This window comes from Fundulus heteroclitus, chromosome 11 (genome assembly GCF_011125445.2).
Source record: "Fundulus heteroclitus isolate FHET01 chromosome 11, MU-UCD_Fhet_4.1, whole genome shotgun sequence".
NCBI lineage: Eukaryota > Metazoa > Chordata > Actinopteri > Cyprinodontiformes > Fundulidae > Fundulus > Fundulus heteroclitus.
The window spans coordinates 29,682,599-29,698,026 of NC_046371.1; the positions used below are offsets into that span (position 1 = coordinate 29,682,599).

The following is a 15,428-nucleotide window of genomic DNA, read 5'->3' on the forward strand; positions in this document are numbered from 1 at the left end:
CAGTTTGACAACTTGTGTAATAACACACTAAGATGTAATGAAGATTGTGAACTCTGCTTTTGCTGATAAAAGACAAGACCACCAGCCCTGGGACAAGTCAGCTATGATGGTGGGGAAAAGGAAAAAGTGAGCCTTTGAAAACTCAAGGCGGAAAACGTCTTTTAACCTGTCTCCTGACATTGTGGTCAGTAAACCTCAGAGTTTAAACTGCAGCTAGAGAGATTATCCTTAAGATCTGCCGCCTCTAACTGAGCCGCCACAGACCAGTGGGTTAATCTTGAGCTTGCTTGAGCCTGACCGCCTCATCGAACAGCTTCACGCTCAACACACTGACTGCCAGGGGCCAGTCTCCGAATTTATTTCAAACGCCTTGGAAAATAATGTCAGATGGATGAAAATCTCCCACATCTCCAAAATGACATTTGGGGACTAGAAGGAGTTTGAAGCGCCAATCCCTTTAGTCCTACTGCTACATCCTGCCAGCTATTTCAATTAATCAGGCTGAAATGTGTAAACATCATCACAACCAAGCGAGAAAAGTCATGTTTGATGATAAATATGCTATATGTTTAGAGCAGGTAAGAGTTCTGGGGGAATTAATGTCTTGGAAAAATCACTGTAGAGACCATTTTCTTCACTTCGCTGTCTGAAACTTTCTATTAATTTAAAGAGGACCCTTGCTTCTGGCTGGGCAGATGACCTGCCTTTCAATGCCCAGTAGAGGGCATCATTTCCCTACAAATTATTATGGAAGTTTTGTACTTAGGGGTAAAGGGATCCTCATTGAAAATTACTAATTTAAAACAACTGTGTAGCAGGTATGCTTGTCTTTCACCTTTAAAACGTGTTTTATGTCCATAGTCGTTCTAAATCAGTGATCGTAAACAGAAGGGCGTGAACAGGTATTGGAACAATTGAGCAAAATGTGCTTTCATTTTAGCAAGTCAGGCTTATTGGAGCAATTTAAACCAATAGTTGACAGGATGTTTTTCTTTTATATAAAATATAATAAAATAATATCCAACATGCTCAAAAAGGATCTAAATTTAATAAAACAATGGTTATTACTTAAACTCATATTCTAACCACTGCAAGTGCAAATGGAGTCATAAATAAGCGCTGTTACCCATCTATACCACATTGATGCATTTTTATTTATTTTTTTGTAAATGTTACTGTCATTTACTTTGATTTCTCTCAATTTTTCTTCCAGATACATCTCTTGAAGGATCAACAAAGCTTTTGCTGCAATCAACCATACTGACCTCTTTATGGCTTTTCCTCCTATGAGTACAACTGCCTCAGTGCTTCTGTCTAACTGCGTTCCTCTCACCAACAAAACCACTAACGGACCAATTACTGCCATTAACTCAGTGATTCTGGTTTTGTTTGTTTCTTGGTGTGTGCTTCCCATCCTCTCTGGTTGGTCACAACAGATGGCTGTTTATTCTGCTGGAGGTGCTTTCATGTTAAAATGGCTTTGTTCCTTTCGACTGATGCCACATGCTTGCTCAAAAAGAGGTATTGCTGCAAAGTTGAAATGGTGATGCAATTAACTGGGCTTCGGTGGATAACCTTCTTTAAGCAACTGCCATTACATGAGCAGTTGACCTTGATGGCAAATGGCAGTGGGCCTAACTGGGTCTAAAAAATGACTATAATTGAAATATTTGAAGTTAGTTTAAATGAATTTAGATTAAAAAAAACTGTAAATAATTATGATTATCCACGTTCAGTGAGATAGATGTAATTTCCTTTAATGCCACTGGATGGCAGAATGGCAAAGGTAACAATTATTCACAAAAAACTTTCTGTTGCTTGATATTTAGGATTTCTTTCAATTAGCAGGATCACAACCATTTTTTTAATACAGGAATGCTGAGTTTATACACTAGGCAATGAAAATACTGTTACCATGTTACCTTGCAAATGTTAAGGTGGTCACGGAGTATTATAACAATACATGATAATTGATGCGAAGGGGGTTACACCAAGTTTTTCATATTTCTGTATATACGGTAAGTAGTGTTAACATGAGAGTGTAATTTGAGAGTTTAATGCATGTGTGCATATATGGTACACATTTTAAACGTTGCACTACAATCAAGGGATTCACCCATTCACTCACACATCCACAGGCTAGCAGTGGTCCACAACATTGTAGCTACAGCTGCCCAGGGGGAGACTGACAGAAGCAAGGCTGCCATATAATCAGCGCCACCAGGCCCTCTGACCACCACCAGCAGGCAAAGCGGGGGAAGTGTCTGGCTCACGGGCACAACAATGGAGACGGTCGAGCAGGGGTTCAAACAGACAATATGCCAGTATATATACAATTTTAGGGAGTTAGAACAAAGGAAGAAAAATAACAATTTAGCATGAGAAGATTGTTTTATTTCTACGACCTATTCATGTCGTGTGGTGGATGAATTTGTAAGAGAAATAGTTACATAGATGATAAACTGCACCTGGAAGCTTAAAGTTTAAGCAGTTCCCTTTGTGTGCATACAAGATATTTCTCTGGGTATTGTGGTACTCGCCAAATTGAAAAGAAAATGTTAATTTAATTATTTTAAAATGTATTTGTGTTTGTTTTTGGAGTCTCTCTATGACCCCTAACTGGACTAAGCAGGTAAAGGAAGACAGGAAGAGACCTCATCGACAGATAGGACTAATATTCATGGGTCTAGGGACGGACAGAAGTGCAAATATTTTATATCAATTACTTATTAACTACTTACTAAGTAGTAAAAAAAGCTCTCTGAATCTATTTGGGCCAGTGTGAAAAAGTAATTGCCCCTCTTGTTTAATCATGAATTAGCTAAGGTAAACTAAATTTTCTATAACTGTGATGAATTTCTGTGGCTGCCCAGGTCTGATTACTCTTGACCTATAAAACTAAGAAATCACTTTTTCTAGAACCTGTCTGACAACAAGAAATGGGCCAAGACCTCTCACAAAGCAACACATCATATCTGATCTAAAGAACTTCTACCCTTTTGTTGACCGGCCTACCAAAATGACTCCTGGAGAGCATCAATGACTTATCCAAGAAGTCAGAAAACAACATGGAACAACATCTAAAGCACTGCAGACCTCATGCAATCTGCCCTGTTGTAATTTGTAACTGCTGGAGCACAGACAGTGCAGAGATAATGTGAACAGCAGTGTCCAGACTGCTCTGAGACAAAGTAAGCCAGTCATACCGCTTTCTTTGTTATTTTGTATTATTCTGTCAAAAGAAAAAGGCTGTTCAATCTGAGAAACATTTATTAGTATGTACAACCATTTCATACAGATACGGGCTACATCTTGTTAAATTGCATTTAGATCCCCTCAATAACACTATGAATGTGTATGTAATCATTCTGACAATCATAACTGGAATACAAGCAACAATAAATAAAACTCAACTTTATCATATTAAAATTAACTTGAAAAGTTTTAATGAAAAGCTGTCCTGAAGTTTATAATAATATGATTTAAGGGAACCAGTCATGAGACTAAAGAAAACCAGCAGAAGGTGTGCTTCGGAAAATAGGAGCTGAATGCTCAACAGACAGTTTAATAGGGGCAAAAGAGCAACACTAATGTCAATATATTCAATTTCAATTCCAATTCCATTTTATTTATATAGCGCCAATTCATGAAACATAACATCAATTTTCAATCAGATTATACAGATTGGGTCAAATTATACAGATTGGTCCAAACAAATTTCCTATCTAAGGACAGCCAGTTGAATGCATCTAGTCTTGACAAGCAGCATTCACTCCTTCTAAAGAAGCATAGAGCCACAGGGACAGTCATCTGCATTGGCCATGGCAAATTTGCAGCAATCCCTCATACTGAGCAAGCATGAAGCTTGTTCAGTATAAGGGATTGCTCAGCACTACAGAGTTGATATTTTGTAGAACTACTTATCAGTTCAATTTATGTATATATTTTTAATATATTTTGGGGTAGGTCAAAGAGAACAACTTTTGCCCATTCTTCTTTGTAAAACTGTACAGGCTCGGTTAGATCTGATGGATATTATCTAGGAAATCCAATTTTAAAGTCTTGACATAGATTGGATTAGGCCAGGTGTTTGACCTGACAGTTCCAACACAGGAAAAAAAAACGTTTTATATTCCTTTGTAGCTATGGCTGCATGTTTTTGCTTTGTTGTCCTGCATAAAGCCTAACTTCATCCCTAATCTCAATAATATTGCAGTCCATTGGAGGATTTTCCCCCTAGGATTATCTTGTTTTGAACTCCAGCCATTTTACCATCCACTCTGACCACCTTTCCTCTCCCTGTTGAAGGAAAACTCTTCACAATATGATGCAACCATCATCGTGTTTCAAGGTGGGCTTGTGTGTTTAGGGTAATGTGCAGTCATATTTCTCCCCCACACAGTGTTTTACGTAGTTGGCCCAAAAAACGTTAAATTGGTCAGTCTCAACTACCCAGAGCACCTTCTTCCAAATGTTTGCTGAGACCCCCAAGGCTTGTGGCAAATTTGAAGCAGGAGTTCATGAGGCTCCCCGTAACCCCATGAGGGATTAAGCGGGTCAGAAAATGGATGGATGGATGGAGTTCATGTGGCTTTTTGTTGTTGTCTTATCAATATATTATCCCACCTGAGCTGTGCATGTTAGCAGCTCCTCCAGAGTAACCATGGGCCTAATTGCTTCCTCTCTGATATGTGCTATCACTTCACCCGCATTGCTTGCTAGCTGTGGTCGAAGGGTCTAGTGGCACCAATGTATGGGTGAGTGGCTGACTGTAATGTAAAGTGCTTTGGGGTTGTCGGACTTGACAAAGCTCTTTACAAGTACAAGCCATTTACCATTTGCATTATCATATGGCCTGTTCATTATTGCTGCTATATACACTTGCACTATTCATATCGTCTTACACTTAACTTTTCTGTACATATAAAATGTAATTTTTGGTTTACAGATTTATAATGGTTCTCTTTGTCGTCTGTTTTGGAATTAAATTTAACTGAAATGCACATTGTGAATGTGCAGTCGAATAACAATAAAGTCTTTCTGAGTCTAGGAAAGCAGAGCCCATCACCCAGTTCTAAAGTTATTTTCTCGGTGTTTTTTTTATGTTCTATTCATGTAAAGCATGTTGAGTTGTCCTGTTACTGAAATATACTATACAAATAAAAATGTCTCTCCTTCTAAAAGCAACCGGTAGCACTGGATTTGATATAATGAGTATCAGAGTGAGGCCAGAAGAAAACGTACGGCACACTTTCTGGCAAATGTCTGACAAAAGAGTACAACATTTAAAATGAAAGCCTTGTGGCATTTTCCTTTTACATTACATTGATAGGCTATGAATATCGACACATATAGTTTTAATTTGACAGAATATTTAAAGATATATATTTGATGGATTTGTCTTGCACAGTGACAACTGGAGACAGACACTAGCCCTCAGCAACTCTGCAAGGGTAAATGGGTGTAGACCATTGAATTATGAATGGCAAATATAAGGGAAGTTAGAATGTTTGCAAGGCATTATAAAAATGTTTTTTTGTACACACCAGTATAGTCCAGTTAAAACTCTAAATAAAACTAAAAATCTCCAGGGTTTCCCTATTTAAATAAAGTTTAAATAAATTAAATTGCAGAAATACATTGCTTAACATGCATTTGAAAACGTTTTTTTTATCTAAAAGTCTTTTTCTTTTCTTTATTTATTTATATATTTTTTTTTTTTGTGTGTGAAACTATTTATGGATGGGCACCATTATAGTGACAGCTCAAAAGCCCCTCAACCACCAGGTTCTCCGTTACGCCCCTGCCTATGCTGTCAGAGCGCACACCGCTCCTCCAGCCGCTCCACGCCTCAGATGGCCTGCTGCAGCGGCGTCTACAACTCGTGGAGGCTAGAATGTCACCGGCGCTCCTTTGCATGAAGACTACCCGGTCGTAAGAACCCATTTGTGACATTCATCTTTTATATTAACGATTACAATGGCGCTTAATTGTGCACCCATACGGACATGTTCGCTCTCGGCTGTTTTCACGTTTGTCGCGCTGTGGGGATGCGCGCTCTCCATCACCCGCTACTCCATACCGGAGGAGATGGAAGAGGGCTCCTTTGTTGCCAATCTGGCCACAGATCTTGGTCTGGACGTTCGCAGCATGCTGGAGCGCAACGCCAAGCTCGATGTCATTCACAGCAAAAATTACCTCGACATTAACAAAGACACGGGGGAGCTGATCATCCGCGAAAAGATGGACCGGGAGAGTATATGCATGACTAAAACAACCTCGTGTTTCCTTAAAATGGATGTCATACTCTCCAACCCCGTTCGCATTTTCAACATCGAGCTGGAGATCTTGGACATCAACGACAACGCGCCCGTTTTTCGCAGGAAGACAATGCACTTGGACGTTTCGGAGGCAACCCCTCCTGGCGAGAGATTCTCCCTGACCAACGCCGTGGATGCGGATGTGGGGGCGAATTCTGTGAAGACCTACTATCTCAGCGAGAGCAATTACTTCAGCATTAACATCCAAACGGGCAGCGATGGCTCCAAATACGTGGATCTGGTGCTCAGTGGCCAACTGGACAGAGAGGAGCATTCAGTTCATAATTTAATTTTAACTGCGGTAGATGGAGGAGTGCCTCCGCGCTCCGGTACCGCCAGCATCATCATTAATGTGCTGGACATCAATGATAACGCCCCCACCTTCAGCCAGTCCGTTTTTGCAGTCAATGTATCGGAGAACTCTCCGGTGGGGACAGTGGTGATGACCTTAAACGCAACCGATTTAGATGGAGGCACAAACGCAGAGTTGATATACTCCTATACACTGTACACCTCGGAGAAGACGCAGGAGCTCTTCTCCCTCGATCCGAATTCAGGTGAGATCAGAGTGAAAGGGGTAATCGACTATGAAGAGAGCCAGAGCTTTGAGATGCACATTCAGGCTCAGGACAGAGGGGCAAACTCCCTGTCAGGACACTGCAAAGTGATGGTTTACGTCACAGATCTGAACGATAACTACCCAGAAGTGACCATTAAGTCCCTGAAGAGGTCAGTGGCTGAAGATGTCTCTGTAGGGACGCTGATTGCCGTGGTCAGCGTAAGTGATAGAGATTCTGGGGACAATGGCAACGTGGACCTCACCCTGGACCAGCAAAACGCCTTACCCTTTCTTCTAAACAAATCCTCCGAGGGTTACTTTGAGTTGTTGGTGTCAAAGCCGCTGGACCGAGAAGTCCAAGGCAAGTATGACATCAAACTAATAGTGAAAGACAGAGGTTCTCCAGCCTTATATGAGAATGAAACCATCACCGTAGACATCCTGGATGTCAACGATAATGCACCTATGTTCTCTCAGTCCTTCTACACAATCCATGTTATGGAGAATAATCCACCTGGAGGTTTATTGACATCCCTAAGTGCGCATGATCCAGATTTGAATGAGAACCAGTACTTGGTTTATTTCATAATGGAGAAAGAGATAGTTAACATGTCTATGTCCATGCTTTTCTCCATCAATCCTGAGAACGGCAATCTCTATGGCCTGAAGACATTTGACTATGAGAGAGAGAAGGAGTTTCTGTTCCACATTGAGGCTAGGGACTCCGGTGTTCCCCCGCTGAGCAGCAATGTGACTGTTCATATTGTAATTCTGGACCAAAATGACAACACTCCCCTCATTGTGTCACCATGGCGGGGCCATGGCTCTGTTGTTGAAGAGGTGATACCGAGGTCCACAGAGAAAGGGCACTTGGTGGCTAAAGTGGTGGCAATCGATGCGGACTCTGAGCAGAACGCCAGAGTCACCTACCAGCTACTGCAGATCAGTGACTCAACCCTCTTCAGCCTGGATCAGTACAACGGTGAGATCCGAACAACAAGGATGTTCAGCTACAGAGACCCAAGACAACAGAGGCTGGTAGTTATTGCCAAAGACAACGGACAACCCGCTCTGTCTGCCACGGTCACCATAAAGATATCGACAGTGGAGCATGCCATGACCTTCTTAGAGACAACAGAGTTACCGTTAGAATATGAAGTCTTCACCAACCTAAACCTGTACCTTGTAATAGGTTTAGGAGCGGTATCCTTTCTGCTGTTGATAACCATCTTGGTTATCATTGTCCTGAAATGTCAAAAGCCAAAGCCAAAGGCCATCAAGATGCCCCCAGCCAACAGAAACAGCTTGATCAGCCAGAGAAGCTCCACCATTGCCGATTCTACCCTGATTTCCAGTGATGCCTACTGGTATAGCTTGTTCCTCGCAGAAACCAGGAAGGGAAAGGTGGTGGTGAGACAACCCATAATTCCCAAAGGAGCAGGATATTTTGTATCCAGCATACCCAGGAGCATAGGTCCAAGTGAAACCACAGACTCCAGAGCATCTACACTGGAGGTATGTTGAATTGATAGTCAGACTTTTGCTATCACTGGTCACTGATCCAGCTTATATACTGTTATATGAAAAGTTATTTCATTTTTTCCCCCTTTGATTACAGGGTTGTTAGTACTTTTTTGAAATAGGGTTGCAGCAATATATACGGCTCTCTGTCCTGCTCAGTGAGTTGGGATCATCTCGTTTCACTATTCAAGCTGTGCAAAAGAATCACTATTTTTATTTTGTCTCCCTTAAGAATGACAATTATTTAATTGGAGTAATAGATTTTGTAGGGAGCAATACCACAACATATCTAACACTGTGATTGTAGTGTGAAATGGTTATACTGCTGCAACCTTAATGACATTTGCAAATTAGAAATGACTTTTTTTTGGATTGCTTAGTATCAAAATCCAGGGTTCCTATGCAAAAGTGTTTTCCAGAGCTGGATAAGTATAGGAACAGTTATTGATAGATGGAGGATAGATGGATCCATTCATTCTCGCAGATGAACATAAATAAAGATATCCATTCAACCTCTGATAAGAATATCTCTCTATCAGTTCATCCCTCCTTTGGTCTTAACATCCATACATACATGTGTTATCAGTATCCATCCATGCATGCATCCATCTATCTATCCATCAATCAGTTTATTAATGAATGTCCATCCATTCATCAATTTATTAATCAGTGTCCATCCATCCATCCATCCATAAAGCTCTAGCATTTTCTTTTGAAAGTCTTCATTCCAGCATGAAAATCTTTATAACGTATGTTTTCATTGTTATTGTTCATTTTTTATTTTTTTTAATCAACGACAGAAGCTTGACAGCTTACTCGTCGAACATGTTTTTTATAATTTCTTTAAGATTCTTTTTTTTTATTACATTACAAAGGTCTTTATGTACAATGCAGCAAGCGATGCACATAGTCAAAGCTTGCTCCACCCTTTACACAGAAATGCATTTATAATATCAGGGTTATTGAGCAGATTTAGTCAGAAATACACTTAAGGTAATGGAGTCCTGCTGATGTTGATTAACTGTGCATCAGTAGATCGAACTTTCTGCATTTCTAGTCATAATTAGGCCAAGATTCCCACCCCCTCCACCTCCCGAATTTGCAAGTGTTTGATGTCTTATGTGGTATGTAGGTCATGTATTGCAGATACACAAAACACAATCGCAGCATGAGTAGTAGGCGTGTGAGGGGGAGCACTACAAAGAAGCCCAGAGTCGGAGGGGGTTCTCTTTGAGGACAAGACATGGTGCTGCACTAAATGATATCTGTTATAAATCTCAAGCAGCACTCTGGCGCATGGAAGACTGCCGTCGGTGTGTATGTGCTGAGAATGATCCAGATGCTGTTTGTTTTTCCTACAGCTGGTCCTACAAAGCAAACTGAACCAGGCGATGCACTAAAAGAGTAAACAATATAAATATGAATGCACAGGTGCACATTGGGGGTGGGGGTGGGGGTGGGGGCGGGGGGTGTTACAGTTGTGTAGGGTGTATCTGTATTGTGCATTTGCATGTCAAACGTCCCACTGAACTTGTTTCTTCTTTTTGTTCTTAAGTACTCAAAATGAAAGGAAGTCCATTCTACAACTGGAGGTATGCTGGTTGCTAATTACAATTTGTAAAGCCACTATTATTATTTAGACATTGTCCTTTTTCCTATTTCATATACATTCTTTGGGTAGACAAAAAAAATAATAATTATAAATGAACTGCCACGGTTTCCAATGCAAATTTTTTTGGGTAATCCTTTATCGTCAACATATTTTCCCGATTAAACGGAACAGAATCCAATATTTCTGCTTAAGCTTGGTCAAAATGTCCATCGTGAAAACAACAATCTGTTTCAATCTAATTCTAACGTGAGCGCTGAGATAGGAATTGGCTGGTCTATCAAGTGAGAAAACCAGCTTATATCGAGGACAGAGATTAGAGTCCAATTGGCTGCTGGTCAGATGTGTGGTGTGCACATCCCTCTGTGATGGCACTGACTGGAAAAAAAGATTAAGTGCTGAATTGTCTCATCAGATTGTCCGAAATAAAAAGGACACTAACAGATTTAAACAAGATCTGTTAGACAATGCTTCAAATGTGTTAGAAATGTAACATAGACAGAGTTTTGAATCTGACGAAAGTAATTGATTGTTTTTGATAAGGTCGGGCTGTATCCATATTTTAATAACATTAATCTTTCTCAAAATGTACCATGGCATACCGTATTACAGTCTAGTAAAAAAGGCTTATGATATTACCACATTTGAAGTTTAGTGCATTTTAGGGGATTGTAATATATATATTTTTATTCTCATATTAAATCACAGTTTATCTATAGTATCCAATCAGCTCTATTCCTGCTTGTTTTTTATTGTCTAAGATTTTTTGATATGTTACAAATGATGATTATTTTGAATAGTCAAATAATCTGTCCATAGTTAGTAAATTATTCAGTGACCCTTTGAATTAATTTCTACTTCTACTACTTTTCTGTGAAAATACCTTTTGTATCCAAGTAGGAAAGGATGAAATAGCCTTCTTGCAGGTTTTAATAATAAAAAAAAATTGGAAAAAAAATACCGACATGTAAAACTGTCAAAAAATACATGACTATTGATTACAACTTACATTAGAGTCATCCTGTATGGGATGTCTTAGTCTGGAGAAGGGTTAGTAATCATGCTCCATTATAGAGTGCCCAGCTATTATTTTCACTGCTGTTAGGTTTTCACGTATTCTGAAAAATACTACCTATACTTAAAGTCTTGTTTTGTTCAGTAGAATGCGCCACATATTTGCTCAAAAGTATTGACACAGTAAAAGTACCAGGGTGATTTTGCCTTTTTTTTTCTTTTTTTTTAACCAAACCTACCCATTGAAAGTAAACACATGGATCCATGATCCTTGCATCTTAGATGATTATTGTACCAGTTGCTTTACCATGGAAAGTCAAAAACAAAAACAAAAAAACCCGCCGTAGTTCATGCATTGACACAAACTTTTACAAAATCAGCAAAAAAAAAAATAAATATTGTCATTATGAGGTACACTTAAAATAAACTTCTAAATACCTTACTTAGAATTGCATAGGTAATCGAGTACATGTCCGCTTCACTCACTGCAGCTTCCCTTCTAAACGTAGGTGTCAAAATATCATGGCCTTTCAGATACAAAAATTAAGCAAATATTAAGCACTTCAAACAATATTGTTGCTACTTTCGCATGTCATGGTACATGGTACAGTGACCAATCCTAGTTTAAAATCCTGACTCCAGAATTAGATGTGGCGATGACTACTTATGCATGCTTAAATAGCATGCTCTGTATCCTAATTAAAAACCAGCTGTATTATATGTATTCCTCATTTTAGCGAAAACAACCTAAACTCTAATCTGAAAGATCTCATATGTCAATCAAATAAAGAAACCAATCATTGCTCTCCTCTGTAATTCTGAATGGCCCTTAAGTCCAATGACAAGATATCGATGGTGGCAGTAACCAGTCACAATCCACTGTTGCATGAGTGAGGACTTTCTAAAACTTTATATTGAGACCGACTTGGTTTTGTGGACTCATTTCATGTTATTTCCCTCAGCAGGAACCCAGGAGAGAGCTGCGGTGATGCAACCACCTCTTCATGGGAGTCTCTGGCCGAAACTTTCCAGGGACTTGCAAAGAAGATATAAAGCAGTTGTCAGCCCTCAGTCCATCTGCTCCAGCTCTTAATTTACCCAGTTTTCATCAAAGCTGCACACCAACATCAATCAGTAATCACCTCATCCTTCTACCAGTGTTTTTTTTTTTTTTTTTTTTTAAGTACAAATTCTTTTTCCAACTAGCATTTGGACAAACAGGATGCCTGGACATTACTAGAGCGGTCTCATATAGTGTATCACGAACTTCCTTGTGGATAAATTAGCCTTTTTACTCCAGGGATTACAGTGTGCTACACTTTTAGAAGCCATCTGTTGTTCTTAATGTACTTTAGTTGCCATAATGTTTATCTTTTTAAATGCTGGAGTTCGAAACACGCCTAATCATAGAAATACACATGAATCAGGGTAAATATACTTCTTCCATCTAATAAATCCATTATTGTAGCTGGTTACAACATTGATTCAGGCATGAAACTAGGTGTTTTTGTTCTATTTTGTATGGAGAAACTTTCTGTTTGATGAGGCTCAAACTTTTACCTAATAATCAGTGATTGAGTTTTAGGTCTTTTTCTATACAATGTTTGTTGTGGTTGCCAAGTTTTGAATGTCTGAAAAAAAAATGACAAAAGAGAATGAATGAAAATAGGTAAATATATATATATAAAAAACAACTTATTATTTGATTGTAGGTAACAGGTATATGGGAAGATAAAGGCTAACCAACAATATACATGCTATTGTTGCAAGACATACATTTCTGGAGAGGAGTGTATATCCACTCATTATCATCAAACTTGACATGTTAATTAGGGGTTTAGAAATTATAATTTGTTTTGGATGTTCTCCTTTCACGCAGGGTTAAGATTTGGCTCCAATATACACATGCACCCCAAATGATATTTGAATAAATGTCCATTAGCAAGGTTTGTGAAGACGTTCCTGAAAACATAAAAAAAAAAAAAACACTATCCTAACCGCTCTCCCTGGCAGAAATGGTAGAGCTTGTTTAAATAGGTTGGTTTTCTTGGCGTACGCCATGTAATCCATTTTAAAGTCAGTTTTGATCTGTGTTTGGGATCATTGTCTTGATGGAAGGCAAGCTTGTGTCTAAGTTTCAAAAGTGTAGCTGTTGATTTGAGGTTTAGCTGAACATTTTGGAGGCATTTTGGTTTTTTATCAATATACCAACATTGTGTAAAGCGTCCATACTAATGGCGGTGAAACAGACTCTAAGCATTGTGCTACCGCCAGCATGCTTGACTGTTGTTCCGGTGTTCTTAGGTTTGAAAAACTTACCATTATTCCCAATATACTTTCTGTTATTGTAGCCTAATGTACCAATCTTCCTCCACAAGACTTTTGTCTTGTCCGTGTGGGTGGCTGCTAATTTTAGTCACGCTTGTCGATGTGCATTTTGGTGCATTCACAATGGGCTTGAACCTTGGTAGTTCTTGAACATTCTAATAAATTTCCTTTCATCAGAAGGTCGCAGTTTGAATCAGATGGGTAACATTTGGTAGCAGCTAAGTGTCCAGGTGGGAAAATGATCCAAAAGAACTTCCCGAGCGACCTTTTCTAACCACCGAACCTTAAAACGATTAAGATTTTGTGGACCACACGTAAAAGTTGGGTCTGTGCTAGACTACAAAAATCAAGAAGCTGAGGTGAAACGTGCAAAGGACCATTTATCCAAATATAAGGGGTGGTATATGAATATATTTAAGCTATATTTATAATCTTTGCTATGTGGGTATTAGAAGAAGTCCAAAATAAATTTGCCCTTCCAGTCGTACTGTTATTAAGTTCTTGATGTAATTTTTTACATAAAAAAATTACATTTTAAAACTGTTTGTAATTTATGTAATTTCAGGCATTGAAAAAGAAATGCTAAATGATGTAAACACAAAATTAATATGAAAGTCATGACCATGATGATATACACTTTTAACCATACCTGTATGTTGCAACGCAAAATCAGAGTTTCCTAGGAAAATCATAAACGGTTGTACAGTTGTATACAATCAGTTCATCCTTCTAGTTAAGTTGAGAGGAGATGTGTGGTCAGCCATGACAACGTCGTGCCGGTGGGGAGAGATTCCTAAATACACAAATAGTTAACCATATTTTACTAAACCGACTTCACTGTAAATCAATTGTTTTCTTTAGAAACTCGCTGGAAGCGATATTGTTATCTCCCTCCCAAAAAAAAACAAAAAAACTGGCAGTTAATGTAAGAGCTGATTTTAATAATTATAAGTAGAAAAAAAGAAAGAAGGTATATGAGGTCATAAAAATCATAAATATGTTTAATAACCAGAGTAAAAATATAAAAAAGTAATAATATTGGCCAGTGTAGATCTGAAGTAGAGGCAAGATGTTTTTTGATAAATATTCATGTTTTTTATATATATTTTATGTAGTAACCTTTATTGCTGCTTTTGTGAGCTTCTTAAAGGACATTTTATGTTGCATATTTATAGTGTAGTGCAATTGTTTTAGTTGTGTATTGACAAAAAAAAAAAATGGAACAAGAAAACATTTTTTGACCTCAAAGGTAGTGCTGTTGCACCACTGTCAAGTCCAGGACTTCAATTCCTCTATAACAGGAAGCTTATTAAGAGTGCTAATTGGGCTGCTAAGTGATCAAATGTACTGGCGTGAGGTTAGGGAGGCTGGATTAGGACAAGAAAGAGAACATTGTGTTAATTATAGCGACGGTATTCCTGTACTGACTCTGCTGACAGTGCATAAAATGTATTAAAGCAGATGACAGCAGTTTGAAATTGGGATATGCACGGAATCTAAATGTGATCGCATGCAGCATTCCTGCGGTAATGCGGTGAAGGGGGAATATTTCTGGATGTATCCGGCTTCACGCTCTGAGTCAGTGAAATGTTACCCCTCCTTTTCTTGTCTTTCAAGCTGCTCACCTTTTGAAAGCATCTAGCTGGCTGTTTGTCAGACTGAACATGTCGCATAACGAGGGGTCTTTTGTGTCAAGCGCAGGTTAGATGTGCAATCAGTGGCAGAACTGATTGATTTCAACAGTGTTAATGCAGTTATCGGGTTGCACATATGATGAGCTCCTTGCGTGCCTTGTAAAAGATGACTGTTGACAGCTGAAACAATAGCATTTTGTACACACTCTTAGAACTGCTGGGTTAAAAATATACATATATTTGGATTGGATTGCTAATCGACTGAGGGCCAATCCATTTTTATGTTTATTTAACACTATAAGGTTGGGTTACGGGTTTGACCCAGAATAATGAGCTAGGCTTTCAAACAAAGTCAATTTAAGGTAAATAATATCTGCATTTAAGACCGTCAAAGAATGATTGAAAATAAACATCAATAGCTGGGATTGCTAAAGGAGTCAAAT

General features: G+C 38.8%; 1 protein-coding gene across 4 annotated transcripts; it reads left to right on the forward strand.

The window, feature by feature from the left end:
• Positions 1 to 5,796: 5,796 nt before the first annotated feature.
• On the forward strand, positions 5,797 to 13,854 carry LOC105927799 (protocadherin alpha-C2). Of its 4 annotated transcripts, none has more exons than XM_012864746.3 (3): positions 5,797 to 8,394; positions 9,956 to 9,992; positions 11,989 to 13,854. In XM_012864746.3, exons 1-2 carry the CDS (start codon positions 5,980 to 5,982, stop codon positions 9,965 to 9,967), a joined length of 2,427 nt encoding a protein of 808 aa, XP_012720200.2. In that variant the 5' UTR covers positions 5,797 to 5,979; the 3' UTR covers positions 9,968 to 9,992; positions 11,989 to 13,854. The 4 variants fall into 4 exon arrangements, with proteins under 4 accessions (XP_012720200.2, XP_035999239.1, XP_035999240.1 ...); XM_012864745.3 differs by having other exon boundaries at positions 5,798 to 8,394; positions 11,986 to 13,854; XM_036143346.1 differs by lacking the exon at positions 9,956 to 9,992 and having other exon boundaries at positions 11,986 to 13,854.
• The last annotated feature ends 1,574 nt before the right edge of the window (positions 13,855 to 15,428 follow it).